General features: G+C 38.3%; 1 protein-coding gene across 3 annotated transcripts in view; it reads right to left on the bottom strand.

Annotated features, from left to right (window-relative positions):
* The window catches only part of LOC103046677 (low-density lipoprotein receptor-related protein 8), a 114,465-nt gene that overhangs the window by 35,771 nt on the left and 61,933 nt on the right, over window positions 1–16,761 (bottom strand). For all 3 annotated transcript variants that reach the window (XM_022677815.2, XM_022677816.2, XM_022677817.2), the window contains exons 5-6: window positions 9,241–9,633; window positions 485–607 (exon numbers count right to left, since the gene is read on the bottom strand). In XM_022677815.2, coding sequence (XP_022533536.2) covers window positions 485–607; window positions 9,241–9,633 — 516 coding nt within the window. The remainder of the gene's footprint in view (window positions 1–484; window positions 608–9,240; window positions 9,634–16,761) is intronic.

The following is a 16,761-nucleotide window of genomic DNA, read 5'->3' as shown; positions in this document are numbered from 1 at the left end:
GTGCTTTGTACTCCTCAGCAGAGGATATTGTTAATGTTATGTTATTTTATTCTTTATTCTGTTTATTGTTGATGTAAATGCTGGATTTGTCCAGCTTTCAGTCCAGGTAGCTGCACTGTTAAAATAGCAATCTGCCAAAGTCACACTAATTGGTCTAATTCACGTTACACTCAAAACCTAACAGAGTTTTTCAGTTTAGTGCTGTTAATAATGTTAATAATGTTTATTTAATTTGTATTTAGTTTGATTTAGTAGGTAAAGGGTTCACGGTGTGATATAGAGATATCTGTAGAGGCTCAGACTCTCAGTCAGGCGGATCTCTCTGAGCTCTGTGGGGTTTAGAGTGTGTATGATGGAGGCAGCAGAGCCCCTCTGTTGCACACAAATTCACCCCACTGCTTCCTGGATCAACACTGCATGAGGTCAGCCGGTCCAAGCCAGCAGGGTTAGTCAAACACACACACACACACACACACACACGCACCATTAACACAGCCGGCCTCGTCGCTCCGGTCCAGGCAGTCGAAGGCTTTGTTGCACTGCTTGATGCCGTGGATGCAGGACCCGTCTCCACACTGGAACTCATCAGGACGACACGTCAGGAGAGCTGCAGAGCGGAAACACAAATTATACGATATTATTCTAATATACCAGTCCTGCACAACATCACAGCTTTCAGATCAACTGTGTTAATCTGGAATAAAGTTCTAATAACATTAATACAAAGAATAAAGTAAAACTATAAATGTCCAGAATGCCTTAATGCTGTGAATTCATGAGTTTCTTTGATTTTACCAAATTGAAAAGCTCTGGAATATAATCAAGAGGAAGATGGATGATCACAAACCATCAAACCACCAAACTGAACTGCTTGAATTTTTGCACCAGGAGTAAAGCAGCATAAAGTTATCCAAAAGCAGTGTGTAAGACTGGTGGAGGAGAACATGATGCCAAGATGCATAAAAAATTTAATTCCACCAAATATTGATTTCTGAACTCTTTCTGAACTTGATATGAATTTGTTTTTTGTATTATTTGAGGTCTGAAAGCTCTGCATCTTTTTTGTTATTTCAGCCATTTCTCATTTTCTGTAATAATCTATAATAAATGCTCTAAATGAGAATATTTTTATTTGGAATTTGTGAGAAATATTGTCTGTAGTTTATAGAATAAAACAACAATGTTCATTTAACTCAAACATAAACCTATAAATAGCAAAATCAGAGAAACTGATTCAGAAACTGAAGTGCTCTCTTGATTAAATATATATCCCTGACATCTTGCAAATTTAATATAGTAAATGAAACGACTTCTGAAACACTAGTTATAGAATGTGGGGCTGAACTGTATTGGAAAAAAAACTGATGTTGCAATAATTTATTATAGAGTATTTTTTAAATATACAGGTATTTATGACAGATTTAACCAGGTTAATCCAAAAGCCATGATAAAACAAAGATCTCTGTGCATCCAAGATGAAGAAATATCAATATAAATCTTATATAAATAAGATATATCATGAAAAAGTACAACAGTGCAGATTTTTCCTCTTGTTTCCAGCATAACATATAAAAACAAAATATTATACAGCCTCATAGAATTAATTGATAAATAAAATAAAAAAAAACAGTAATTAATTTCTCTTTTTAATTGTAATGTAGAAGCACACTCACACACACACACACACACACAAATACACAGCTCCACAAGAGCCCACCAAAATCAAGCAGTGCTAATCAGAGAGCGCGTAAATGAAGAGGAAATCAAAGTGGCATTTTAAAGGTCTTTTTCCTCCCTAGTGAGCAAAGCAGGCAAATACGCTTCATTAACTTACACTCTAATGAATAAACACGCAGTACCTGTTTATACACTCACACACACACACACACACACACACACACACACACTATCTTTCTCCCTCTTTCCCTCTCTCTCACTATGTAGAGAAGTAGCATCAGCACTTTTGAGTCACATTATTTTCCTCACAGCTCAGAACTCTTGGACTGTGGCAGAAATCTAAAAATTGTCTCTGAGATATGGAGGTTGCCAGTTCAGTCCCCTGATGGTCTTCCTCTCTATGGGTGTGGGGTATAGGATGTGAGAAATAAAGTTCTTATTGAAGACGAGTCTGTGCATGTGAGAGAGTTGTCATTCCCTTTAGAAGCAGGTGAGCTCTGACTTTGGCGCGTTTTTATCTTAACATCGCAGAGGATACTGACCGGCTCATTCACGCTGTAAAGAAACACCAGCAGCTCATTTAAAAGTTAAAAGTCAGGTATGTGCTCTGCAGTGCGTCTATGTGTGTGTGTGTGTTTAATGTGTGGGGGTGTACAAGTGCTGGGAGCACCTATAGGAATGGGTGCACCTGAAGATTAACTGTTGTCAGGGTTTTAATCAGTCAGTGGAGCTCCTGTGCTTTCCAGCGCCTACATATACAGCAACGCTCCAGAAATGAACCTAAACACACCTCACTTCCAGACCACCACACCCATCAAAAAATGTTTTTTCAAAACTCCGACAGCTAATTTAACGGCATAGGTACATGATGTAAAAATATATTATTGACGGGGTATAAGATAGCAAAGAGCATCGCAACTTGCCTTGTGGAGGGTGTACGATAGGGCCCTGGGTGTTAGATGAGATAAGATGAGATTTAATCCACATTCAACACAAATAATAAATGTCTTAATCTATTTTCTAAACTTAATTGTTGCAACACAGTGTTTATATCGCTTAATAAAACTGTAACCCTTAAAGTTTCTGTGTATTTCCTAGCAACTAAAAATCTCTTTTTCTGAGGAGTGGAAAAATTCTCCTTTCCCGTCTGTGTGTGCGAGGGTCTCGCTCTCAGGGTGTGGGTGTGTCTCTTAATTATTCCCCCAGAAAGTCTGCACATAGGAACTAAACATCAGGGTTGTAATGTTATGCTACTAGAATTATTTTTAACACTTTTACATTGCATTCGCCTTACATTTTAACTATTATTTTTAAACTATAAAATCAACTCTGAATTATAATAAAATAAATATACAAATTATTTTCCTACTATTAATACATCACACGGCTCTGTAAAAAGAGTGAATTGCAGGAGGAAGCTGGGCAGCACTAAGCACTTGACAGCACTAAGAATTAGGACACATAATCAAATCAAATCATAAAGGCATATGGATTCCACTGAATTCATACTGAATCATTTCAATGAAGTATCGTAATCAACTTCAATCAAACTGTGAGCAATCTGTAATCTGAGATCTCCTGACTCACTGAATCATTTCCCATTTCCTACAGACTCATAATCAACCCGACCCTGAGACTGAAGACTCTCTCCTCTTTCTAAGCTCTGTTTCACGCAGCTGAATCCACAGGACGGCGCAGGACAGAAGAAGGTCAGATAAGTCCCTCAGGCTGCTTCGGCCTTATCTGCAGGTGCTGCACCGGCGGCCAGATTATATGTAATAAAAGCTCCTCAGCAGAAACGAGGCGGACTCCGCGCCGTCAGATTTTCATCCTGCATGAACAGGAAATCTCACGCCGATCTGATTACAGAGGCTGCTCAGGACCGGCCGGAGGCTGTTATCAGCAGCGTGGACAACCAGGAGTTCATTTCATTTAAAAACAGAGTGCATTGCACGAGGGACAGTCGTGTGTACAGATCAACATCACCATCCACTTCAATAAAAAACCTCCACAACATTCATTCACTGCTCAGCTTCTGACCAAAGCACCACTGTTTCTAGATATTATTGGAGTGGCAGATCAACACATCTCTCAACACAGCTTCAAAATACGTATGCTTGGTGAAAGACTCCAATTCCCAGCACCCTCACTCACACTGGACTTCTCTGACTCTGCTGATCACGTGATGCTACAGTGCTCATGCTCTCCGTGCTTCTGATTGCTCACACCTGGTCTGTTTTAGTATAAATACCCCTCTGTATCCTGTTTCTGCTTTTCGCCGAGTATTGAATCCTCTTTGAGCATCTTCTAGCTCTTGTCTTAAGCGATTCTTTTGTTAGTGTCCTATTTTATTGTGTTTTTTGACTACTTTTTTGCCTTGCCCTTCCTATTGTTTGTTTTCCGTTGCTGACCAAATTTTTGTATTTTGACTCTCCTTTTGCCTTGCTCTTTTTTTTCCTGCTAGATTTACTGTGTATGACCTAATTTTGCCCTTCTTACTCTGTTTCTGCCAATCTAGATTTTTTCCTTTTTTTTATTCATTTTCTTATTTTATTTTTAATCATTATTGTATTATTACTTTTAAACTTATTTTAATTTGTTTCTATTCTTCTTCTTCTTCTTCTTCTTCTTCTTCTTCTTCTTATTATTATTATTATTATTATTATTGTTATTATTATTATTATTATTATTAATACTAGTAGTAGTAATGGTATTCTTATTCTTATTCTTCTTAATTCTTCTTAATATTATTATTTTGTACTATAAGGCAGTTTTATCTAAAAAATTTTTTAGTTTAAAAGTATTTTTTGTTGCATTTTGTACATCAACAGATGAGCTACTAGAGATGTAGAACAACAAAGGCACTAAATGAAGTGAAAACCCACAAGAGGGGGGTTTCTGATAAAGTGCAGTCTGGACAGTAAGTGCAGATGCAGAGGATGTGTGTGTTTTCTTGGGTTTTTCAGGAGAAAATGTTTTTGATCTTGATTTTGCTCCTGTTTCTGAAGTTTCTGGCCTCACTGACCGTAATCCTCCCACTTCTGTAGTCCAGAGCTTTCTCAGCAGCCAAAGTCTTCAGTGTAGGAAGGTGATTATTACAGCGTTATTACAACAGAGCTGGGATGACCATCACATTCCAGTTTATTTATCTACCAGCCGGACGCCTGAAACCCTGAATCTGACTCAAAGTTCAAACGTGAAAACGCTGATTACGAATCTCCATATAAATGAGTTGAGGAATGAAGTGGCCGCGTCCCCTCCTGCTGAACTCCCGCTGAGCTGGATCTCTGTTCAAGGGCTCTTAGTGGTCCAAGGACACGCAGCAAGATGTTGCCTAGCAACCCCCGGCCATCCTCACATGCCTCTCCTCCGGCTCCTGTCCTGTTCCTCCGGCCGGGGTGACGCGGTAAGTGACCCGTCTCCACGACTCTCGTGTCCCTTTGAGGGAGACGGAAGGTGAGCAGCAACTCTGTAGCAGCAGCAGCAGCAACACCTTTACAGTGTTTCCTCTTACAACATCTCACCAAACCACACAAACATCCTATTTAACCCCTTAAAAACATCTCTTTAAATCCCTGACAAGAGCTGAGGAGACAAACGCAAGCTAATACACCAACTACAAGCTATCTAACTCACTAAGCACAAGATAACATGCTAAAAACAAGCTAATATACCAACTACAAGCTATCTAACTCACTAACCACAAACTACCATGCTAAAAACAAGCTAATACACCAACTACAAGCTATCTAACTCACTAACCACAAACTACCATGCTAAAAACAAGCTAATACACCAACTACAAGCTATCTAACTCACTAACCACAAACTACCATGCTAAAAACAAGCTAATATACCAACTACAAGCTATCGAACTCACTAACCACAAGCTAACATGCTAAAAACAAGCTAATATAACAACTTACAGGTATCTAACTCACTAACCACAAGCTAACATGCTAAAAACAAGCTAATACACCAACTACAAGCTATCTAACTCACTAACCACAAACTACCATGCTAAAAACAAGCTAATATACCAACTACAAGCTATCTAACTCACTAACCACAAACTACCATGCTAAAAACAAGCTTCGAGGTCAGTCGAAGGCAGACAGAGACAGAAAACCTGCAGTTTTACTGGAATTTTTACTCTGAGACACGACTGCAGAGTTCTGGCACCAAATGATGTATTCCAAACTTATTTGTATTCCAAGCTGTCTCATCCCATAATATACATGGGATTTCACAGCGCTAGGAGCTAAAATAAACTCTACAGCTAAGAATTCAGGTAAAGGTTCAATCATCAGGAGGATAAAAAAAAAACGAATAACGCATAAAATAAAAATAAACTGCAGCAAAACTTAAATATCTAGATATTCAGCAGTCAAATCTTGAGTAAGTAATGGATTTTTTTAAACTGCATGCTAATATCAATGTTTTAAAGCTTTAATGTTTAATTTATCAGTGTTTTAACATTATGCGTTCAGGTGATTTACATCAGATTAGCATATTTTAAGGGTGTAATTTACTTGATGTTAGTGTGTTTGTGTGTTTAAATCAGGTGCTCACATGACCCAGGTATGGATGGACCAAAGACCCAAGAAACCAAGGTTCCAGCAGTATTATTATTATTTTTTTGCTAGGACATTACCTGATAAGGATTACCTGATTTTGCAAATTTTTTACTGATTTTTCTGCTTCATTATAGGGTCGTCAATGGTACTTTTTTATTTTATGTGATGTTGTATGTTGTAGAATTAAAGAAGGGTTCCAAAACTTACAGTCATACAGTGAAAACCCAATGTTAGTGATGGTGTTATTTTTTTAATGTTAGTGTTCTGGGGTTAAAAACAGGCTGTACTGATTCTGTACTGAAAATCACTGCATGGGTTCAGAAGATAGCAGCATTTCTGGGCTGTGTTAACACGTATCGTTTTCTGTATGATTTAATGGTTTAAGGTTTGTAGATGATTGCATTTTTTGTGTTTCTACAGTATATTTATCTACATTTTACACAGCGTCTCAACTTTTTTGGAACTGGGATTTTTGATCAACATTACAGCCCAGATATCTGTTTTTTTACTTTTTTATACATTATTGTAAAAGTAAAACAAATTATAGTGACCATGGTTCTATTTATAAAACGATTACCTTCTCTCGGCTCAGTATAAATATCTATAATTCCCTTTTTCCCCATGGTCATCCCAATGACATGTCATTTAGATAAATTGAAAAGAGTCTTTTCACTTGAGTGTCATGCATGAGGCTAGCCGTCACTTCTTATCGCTCGGCCGGCCGCAGTCTTTATCAAAACCCGCAGAGGACCTGAAGGAGAGCTCCAATCAATCATCACAACTCTTCTGGGCAGGCGTCTCTAACGCTTCTGCTATTGTCCTTGAGAAACTCAACGAGAAGCAGAGAGCAGATGTGGCACGGCGGGAAATTCCTGCGGGCTGCATCACTGCTACAAAGCTGAATGGATTTTTATATATATTTTTATATTCAGAAATAATAAAAAAATATCTGTGCTGCAAAACTGTGCTGGACTGAGGTGCACAGCTTTCTACACATGCTCACGTTTACAATCACGTGCCCAACCATGTGAATGGAGGCCATGCCCTCCTCTTCATGCTTCTCAGGCAGCAGCAGCCTGTCACTCACACAGACACAGAGACAGCGCTGTGTATCTACTTCTTCTTGTGTCGAGAATCAAATCACTGCAACATGACGTGTTTGATTTAATTGCCTTATGTGACATCACACTTCCTGACGATGCTTAAACGATGCCTCAACGATGCTTAAACGATATATCGTGCAGCATCGTCAGAAATAATTAATATAAAACTAATTCATGGTTTTGCTACCTCCAGACCTTCAGTCTATTTTATATCAGTATAATCATGAATTATAGGATAAGTGTGCATCAGTATCGGCTCCCCTGTCGAGTGTGTTGGCCTTTACTCTATGATTTCTATGAAAAAACAGAAAAAAGCCCAGAGCTCAGACGCTGACGAGCCTCCAGCTGCACAAAGAGTGAACCAGAGTCTCTGGAGAGCTCTTACCATGGAAACACCGCCTGAGTGACGAGACTGATACACCAGCCCTTATCTCCAGCACTGCCTCGCTCACACACACACACACGGAGACAGATACACACTAATCCAAGTGTGTGTACACACCCACACCTTCACATTTACAGAGCCCAGACAAACAAAACCTCCCACAGATACAGAGAGAAGAGATGCACTCTCCTGAGTCAACAGACACCTTAATGGACTTCTGAACTCCTGAAAACCTTTAATTACAGACTGAATTAATCTGTTTTTAAGAAGCTGATCTTTAACAAACTGACCTACAGATCCACCTGTCTGTCTTCCTGTCTGCAGCTTCCTCCTAATCAGGGTCAGGGTGAGTTCAGAGCACACCTGGAATCATTCAGTAAAGGCAGGTGTATCTCTGGACAGGGTGATATTCCAGGTCAGGGTACTGCACACAAATGTTCACTCTAACCAAGGGGTAGTTTAGTGTAATTAATACACCCACCCTGCCCACCCTGACCACCATGCCCACCCTGACCACCATGCCCACCCTGCCCACCCTGACCACCCTGCCCAAAGCAAGGACCGAACCTCCAACATCATTCCTGCCTGCAAAACACTTACTACCCAGAGGCCAGTGATGTCACAGTTACATTAAAAGTAAAAAGTAACTACGTTATTTTAGGGATTACATAATTTATTTTACTTAACTTAAGTTTAAGTTACTTTCAAGTTACTTTATTAGTTATTTTGAAAAAGTTAAAAGTAACTAAGTTAAGTAAATAAGTTACTTCAGGTAATACTTGATTTTAAAAGTAACTCAGTTACATTCAAATTACTTTATTAGTTACTCTGAAAAACTAAAAAGCAACTAAGTTACTTTCAGGTTACTTTATTATATACATTGAAAAAATAAAAAGTAACTAAGTTACGTTAGAGATTACTTGATTTTAAAAGTAACTAAGTTACTTTTATGTTACTTCATTAGTTACTTTAAAAAAGTAAAAAGTAACTAAGTTACTTTAGAAATTACTCGATTTTAAAAGTAACTAAGTTACTTTAGAGATTACTTGATTTTAAAAGTAACTAAGTTATTTTAGGGATTACTTGATTTTAAAAGTAACTAAGTTACTTTTACGTTACTTCATTAGTTACTTTAAAAAAGTAAAAAGTAACTAATTTTAAAAAGTAACAAAGTTACTGATTTTAAAAGTAACAAAGTTATTTTAAGGATTACTTGATTTTAAAAGTAAATAAGTTAATTTTAAGGAACTTCGTTAGTTAGTTTGAAAAAGTAAAAAGTAACTAAGTTACTTTATGGAGTACTTGATTTTAAAACTAACAAATTCCTTTAGGTATTACTTGCTTTCAAAAGTAATTAAGTTACTTTCAAGTTACTTAAAAAAATTAAAAAGTAGCTAAGTTTCTTTAGGGATTACTTGATTTTAAAAGTAAATAAATTACTTTTTAAGTTACTTTATTAGTTACTTTAAATATATATATTACAGTCTGGTCTACTTACGACAGTCCGCCTCGTCGCTCTTGTCTTTACAGTCCGGGTCCCGGTCACACCTCCAGGCCAGTCTGATGCACTCCCCACTCCCACAGCGGAAAGCTCCAGTGCCGCACTCCGCCCTGCGGCCCGGGGGCGTGGCCGGTCTCGCGGCTCCGTCTCCGCAGCGCTCGGCCCACTCGTCTGACCCGTCAGAGCAGTCCGGGTCCCCGTCGCAGGTCCAGGGCTGGGGGACGCACTCGGAGGCGTTGCAGCGGAACTCGTGAGGACCACAGGTGGGCGGAGAGCACTTCTCCTCATCGCTGGAGTCGCCGCAGTCATCATCACCGTCACACACGTAGACCGGAGCCAGACACTTCAGATTCCTGCACTGAAACTCTCCGCTCGGGCAGGCGCGGGCATCTGCAGGACACGGGGTAAAAACAGTAACTGTGAGGAGGAGAGACAGGTCTACTGAGCCAGGTCTTACATAACCGACACTACACCCTGAGTTAGATATATATCAGAGTATTACAATGATTAGTCCTCATTTATCTTTTTCATTTACATTTGTAAGAATTTCTTCCTAAAATCCACTTAAAATGCACTATTTTTTAATATTTACGTTGACTTTTTTTTTATTCTTTATTTTAAAGGCAATTATATCTCAGCATGTATACATCATCCAAATTTTGACATTTTTTTATACATTTTTAGAAACAATTGTCAACATATTGTCAATTATAACAAGAAAACTATACTTTTATAGCATTGTAAACAGTATGAACCCAAGGTATGACATTTTCAGTATGGTCAATTACATTTTATTTTTAAACACATAGTTCTGGAAAAAATTAAAGCGATCACTTCAGTTCCTGAATCAGTTTCTCTGATTTTGCTATTTATAGGTTTATGTTGTAAAATGGATGTAAAGTCAACATTGTTGTTTTATTCTATAAACTACAGACAACATTTTTACCAAATTCCAAATAAAATATTGTCATTTAGAGCATTTATTTGCAGAAAATGAGAAATGGCTGAAAAAAATGCAGAGCTTTCAGACCTCATTTTAATCAATATTTGGTGGAATAACACTTGTTTTTAATCACAGTTTCTTTCATGCATCTTGGCATCATGTTCTCCTCCACCAGTCTTACACACTGCTTTTGGATAACTTTATGTCACTCCTGGTGCTAAAAATCATGCAGTTTAACTTCCCTATTAGAAGAGAAAGATGGCGACACCTTTGCTCATTCCATTTAGGCATCCTTAATGGTTTTGCTTAAAATGTGTCTTATGATAAGGTGAGCCTTATGCATGAAAATAGACCAGAAAACAGACTTTCATTATTTCGTCTTATAGTACGAAAAATACGGTAATTAAAAAATGACCTACACCTAAACTGAAAGCTCACTCAAGGAACTATGCAGACTCTTCAGCTGCACTCTGAGATTGATATCACGCTGACTGAAGGCAGAATGAAGAAAGAGAGAGAATGAGAGAGAGAGAGAAACAGGGGATTGATGGAGGGAATTGCTGCCAGTCGGGCACACAGGGGTGTTCGACAGCCTCGCGTCCTCACGCACAATCAAACGACATATCAGATTGAAAAAGAGAGAGGGAGAGAGAGAGAGAGAGAGAGATGGAGAGAATTGAATGACCCACAAGTCAAAATGAAGATCTGAATGCAGAACAGCAGAGAGAGCAGGAGGTACGGAGAGAGAGAGACGAGGCAGTAAAGAGCTGAGGAATGAAGAGCAGAAGATTAAAACACTAGAGGAAGCTTCAGAACTCTACACTACTCAGTATGACAGAATGACACCCTTCAATTGGCCAATCAGAGGCTGCGGTGCAGTCTGTGCAGACCGGCACTGTGTAGATTATGAGCTTAAACTGCTGCTGACTGATGATGAAAGAGAGAGAGAGAGAGAGAGAGAGAGAAAGAGAGAGAGAGAGCGTTATTCCTGCACTGCATTTAACATGCTGTCATCCCGGCCCTGCAGCCCTGCAGCTATCTCAGGATAACAGGATAACAGGGATAATAGGGTTGTTGTTTTAAACAGGGAACAACACAGGATCTTGTTTTACCTCGATAAAGAAGCGTTAACCCCCTGATAGACCGTCTACATGTGACCAAACTGTTTACAGACTATCTAATCAAATAGGTGCAAGTTTAGAATTTAAACTTTTTAAACTAAAAGAAGGGTAGATTTAGTTAAAATTAACGTTAGAATTCAAACTAGGATTAAGTTAAAGCTTATATTTAGAGAAGGTGAGTTTTAGGATTCAAACTAGAACGAAGTACATGTTTAGAGGAATAGAGTTTTAGGATTCAAATTAGAGGTTAGGGTTTCAAACTAGAATGCGGGTAAGTTTTAGGGTAGGATTTCTTTTGGAAGTTTTGGATAGAGTTAAAATGAAGTTTAGAATTGTTATAGTGGAGTTTACAGTTAGGGTTGGATTACCCTAATTTTACAATAAGAGTAAGTTTTAGGGTTAAGATTAAGATCTGAGTAAGGGTAAGACTTAGCCTAAGGACTAGAAAGACCACTAGGTTTAGGTTTTAATGAAGAATAGGATTCAAACTAGAATGAGGGTAAATTTTAGGGTTAGGATTAATTTAAAAGTTATAATGAGTTTTAAAATTTGGACTAGAATGACCATAATTTTTAGGACAGGATTAAGATTAAGTTTAGAATTTAGAGTAACAGTGAAGTGGGTAAAATATAGTACTAGGACTAAAATGACCATTAGGTTTAGATTGGGGTCAATATTAGAGTCAGGGTGAGATTTAGTGATAGGGCTAAAATTACCATTATGTTTAGGTCTGGTTAAGATTAGAGTCAGATCGAGTTTTAGTGCTAGGACTAAAATGACAGTAAGGTTTATGTTAATGCTAAGTTTAGAATTAGAGTTAGAATTCAAACTAGAATAAAGGTTAGTTTTAGATTATGGGATAAAACCTAATTATAAGACTTTAAACAGGATTTAGGGTTAGATTTAGGCTTCACATTAGAATGAGAGGAGTGAGGTTTAGGTAAGGTTAAGATTAGCTAGACAGTTTAGTATATTATTGTCTGCTGACTTCCTGAGAAAAGAGTAAAATATGGTCAATAGCCTCTAACTGAACACCAGCACAGTGGAGCTAGAAGGGAGGGGTTTCTAATAAATCGTCCAGACGGTGTATGAACCACTAACACAATAAAAAAACATGAGTAGAGGACAGGGGACGTGTGCTCAGGCTACAGCAGACTGATTATTTCAGCATGTCTCTCACAAACATCAATAATTTATAATGTAATACTACTGTAATAAAACTGTAACACAATCTGCAATACTATGTTGCAGAAATACTATAGCAACCACTTACCAACCACTTAGCAACACTATAGCAACCACATAGCAACACTGTAGAAACCGCTTAGCAACACTATAGCAACCACATTGCAACTCCGTAACAATCTGCAATACTATGTTGCAGAAATACTATAGCAACCACTTACCAACCACTTAGCAACACTATAGCAACCACATTGCAACACTGCAGAAACCGCTTAGCAACACTATAGCAACCACCCAGCAACACCTTAGCAACCAGCTAGGGTTGTGCCACACGAATCATGTGAAATAAGATCACAAGAAAATGACACACAAAAAAATATTATTTATTTTTTATTGTTTGTTTTCTGTTTATATGCATGCAATAAATATTCTGCCCTTTAGTTTTTGTTGATTTATTTATTTAATTTTGTTATATTTGCTATTATTATTTTATACAAAGCCAGGGTTTTGGAAATATACAAATATACAACAGACAATTAGGGTTTTTTTGTTTGTTTTACTGAATATATTAATATTTAGTCTGTTGCAGTAATAAATTCTTAAAAATTAAATACTATTATTACAATGTTTTTGCGAAAATAGCCTAAAATATCTTAATATTATTTTTTCAGCCATATCGCCCACATATTATCAAAAACAAAGCATCTGGGAACTTTCATCATTTTCACACATGGATTGAGAGAGAGTTCAGCACAGAGTCCAGATCTTAACCTCATTGAGAATCTTTGGGATGTGCTGGATGGAGAAGAGCTGCTTTGTGCAGTGGTTGGTCAGACTCTACCATCATCAATGCTGCTGCAAGATCTTGGTGAAAAATTAATTAATTAATGCAACACTAGATTAAAATAAATAAATCTTGAGACGTTGCTGAAGCTTATCCAAAAGAAACAATTCCACAGTGAATGCGTAAAGCTGCAATCAAAGATAAAGATGATTTAACGAAACACAAGTGCAGAGATTTCACCAGCTGAAGAACTCTTACACCAAGCACACACTGCAGCTGCTGCTGAGTTCCTCTCGCTCCTCTCGCTCCTCTCGCGCACCACAGGACACAAGCGGCTTGTTGTGATTGACCACAGCGCTGTGAGTCAGAACAGGTTCTGCTGCCCAAGAACGTAAACAGGTCTGTGCGCTGACCGGCCGTCACTGATTGGAGGAGACAGGCTGGCAGAAAACAGAAGTGAATCAGCGGAGAGGCGAGGCGGCCCGAGGCCCGAGGCTGATCTGAGATCATGTTCTCCTCGCTCTGTAGCAGAAACAGCGGGACTGAGGAGAACTGAGCTCCTGAAGAGCCTGAATCCTTCCTCTCTTATCTGTTTATGGGGTTTTGTTACTGTGGTTCAACATCTGTCAGACTTTTACACAGTTAACTATCACAACACACTTCAAATTCCACATTAAACCTGACAAGCTTTCTGTATAACCAGTGTTCTGTATAATAGGATGGATGGATGGATAAATGGATGGATGGATGGATGGATGGATGGATGAATGGATGGCTGAATGGATGGATAAATGGATATATGGATGGATGGATGAATGAATGAATGGATGGATGGATGGATGGATGGATGGATGGATAAATGGATGGATAAATGGATGGATGGATGGAATATTTATCCTCACTGCTTGGCATATTTACGATAAAAAACACAACAGCGAGTGGAAATGGAGGAGCTACTGAACGTGATGTCATGTGACCTAGAAAGCCAAAAAAACAACAAAAAAAACTCACTGGTCCTCCTGCAAATGCTTCATTTGCAGGCAAAACTGAAGGTGAAATCCTAAATCATCATTCTCTTCAATACAAGCTTCTTCTACATCAGTTTTTTTGGGGTTTGTATCTCGTGACCAGATTCATTAGCATGAACGGGGCCTGTGGCGTGAGATTAGCCCAGATTAGGATTATATTAACATGAGTGGGAGCACGCAATTATCCTCACTGTGCCTAATCTCCAATCTCACTCAATTTACACGAGCTACAGATCAAACTCACTACTGCTCACATTTATCACACTGCTACACGTCTACCCGGCGCTGAACACAAAGAGATAATGTAATATCCCATAATATTCCACACAGCCTGTGGCTATTCTAGTTCTGACCAACAAGCCTCGCATCTGCATTTCTAAACATATAGATAGATAGATAGATAGATAGATAGATAGATAGATAGATACTTTATTTATCCCGAAGGAATTTTTGTTTAATTTTATCTACAGTTATAACCGATAATAACCCTTCATAAACCTTGAAACCTTGAAGCACCTCAGAAAACAACCTTAGAAATTGTTACCAAAGTTCATACAGGCTAAAAAATAAGGTTACAAAACCATTTTAACAGTTTGGCTTTTTAAAAACGCACTTTGAGGCAGTTAAAATATTAATGGAGTAAGTTTAGCACCATTATTACAGTCCAAAAAATATTTAAAGCAATAAATAATAAGAATGCACTGAATATTTGACAACCAAATATAATTTCAATATCTAAAAGACCCTAAAGAGAGGCCCTATTTTAGTGATCTATATCGCATCGGTCAATTATAATGCATCGTGCAGATGAATTTAGGGCGTGTTGCTGTGTCTTTGGTATCGTGAGGGTGTAACCTAAAAAATAAACCAATCAGTGCTCGAATCACCATTCCCTTTAAGAGGCAGGTGAGCTCTGACTTTGGCACATTTGTATCTTAACAGTGCAGCGCTTTGTGCACTTTGTGTGTCTTTGCGCTGTGTAGGTATGCCAGCAGCTCATTTAAAGAAACAGCAATGCTATTTTATTCTTTATTCTGTTTATTGTTGAGGTAAAAGTCAAGTTTGCACGCTGCTAAGGATGCACAACGCACACAGCACTTTTGTATGTCTTAGATATGATTGGACGTCTGACTGTTGACTGTTGTCAGGGTTTTAATCAGTCAGTGGCCTTTCAGCACCTGTATTTCCCATCACCGAGATAGAAACACAGCAGAAAAATTGAAAACCTGAACACACCTCACTTCCAGACCACTACGCCTCTGCACCATCAGTGTAGATATGTTCCTAAACTCTATTTAGGATGCTATTTTATGGGCGCAGGCACAAGCCGTGAAAATAGACCATTGATGGGGTGTAAGATAGCAAAGAGCATCACCAATACATAATTTTCAATACCTAAATAACAATTGCATTCACTTCTATTCTTCTAAACTTTCTTTACAACTTCATCAATATTTCTGTAAGGAACAAAAAGTGGTTCTTCTTGGACAAGATTCCTCTCAACTGTTAAACATGGGGGTGGGAGCATCAAGCTTTGGGATCTGCTTTGCAACTTTTTGGTTTAGGAAAGGCTTGACTTTATTGGTGGCCATAGGAAATCAGAATTAAATGTCAATTTATTTATAGAATACTCTATATAGATCTGAAGATTAACAATAAGACTGACCACATGTTAATCTGAAGCCATTTACAGATATATATATATATATATATATATATATATATATATATACATATATATTTACATTGGCATTTTCTACAGAAAGATCAGATACGTTTTGAGTCGTTTGTGCTTTTGTATGTACAGTAATACAAAAATGTAATAAATCTGATAAATACATTTAAATGAATGAATTAATTACGTAATGTACTCTAAAATAAAATTATGACTTTTGACATGTTGCCTTTGGCCGGACACTCTCCTGAATGGTTAAGTTAGAGAGTAGAGTCTTTGGTAGTCGGAGGTGGGAGGAGCTAGTTTGTCCCAGTTCTCTGGACCCACGTCTCCATGATGAAGAGAGGATGTGATCAGTGGAGATAAAGCCGGGGGCTGTGGAAGACCCTGGAGGGGGTGAGTGTGGCCGAGCGGTCTGCTTACATTAGCTTCTAATAGTGCTGCAGAATTCCTGTAAATGGAGAGCCGGGGGGGGTGGGGGGGGGTCGTTAGTTGTTATATTTCTTTCTGTGTGTGTGTGAGTGTGTGTGTGTGTGTCAGGGTAAGGTCACACTTTTGAGCCTGTGGGTGTAATTCTTAAGAAGGTTGGCCAGAAGCAATTTGAGTTCAGGTACCTCCCTGTAGGAACTCACACTCACACACTCACACACTCTACATTATATAGATCCGTTTCTGAAAGCAGGTAAACCAGGTGACCTTCGCCAATGCAACCTCACACCTGACCTTTCTATTCTTTAAATAAATTAATCAGTGTGATTCAATATCATCATCATCATCATCAT

The sequence above is a fragment of the Astyanax mexicanus genome, chromosome 8, assembly GCF_023375975.1.
Source record: "Astyanax mexicanus isolate ESR-SI-001 chromosome 8, AstMex3_surface, whole genome shotgun sequence".
Lineage (NCBI taxonomy): Eukaryota > Metazoa > Chordata > Actinopteri > Characiformes > Acestrorhamphidae > Astyanax > Astyanax mexicanus.
This window is presented reverse-complemented; position numbering and strand designations above follow the sequence as displayed.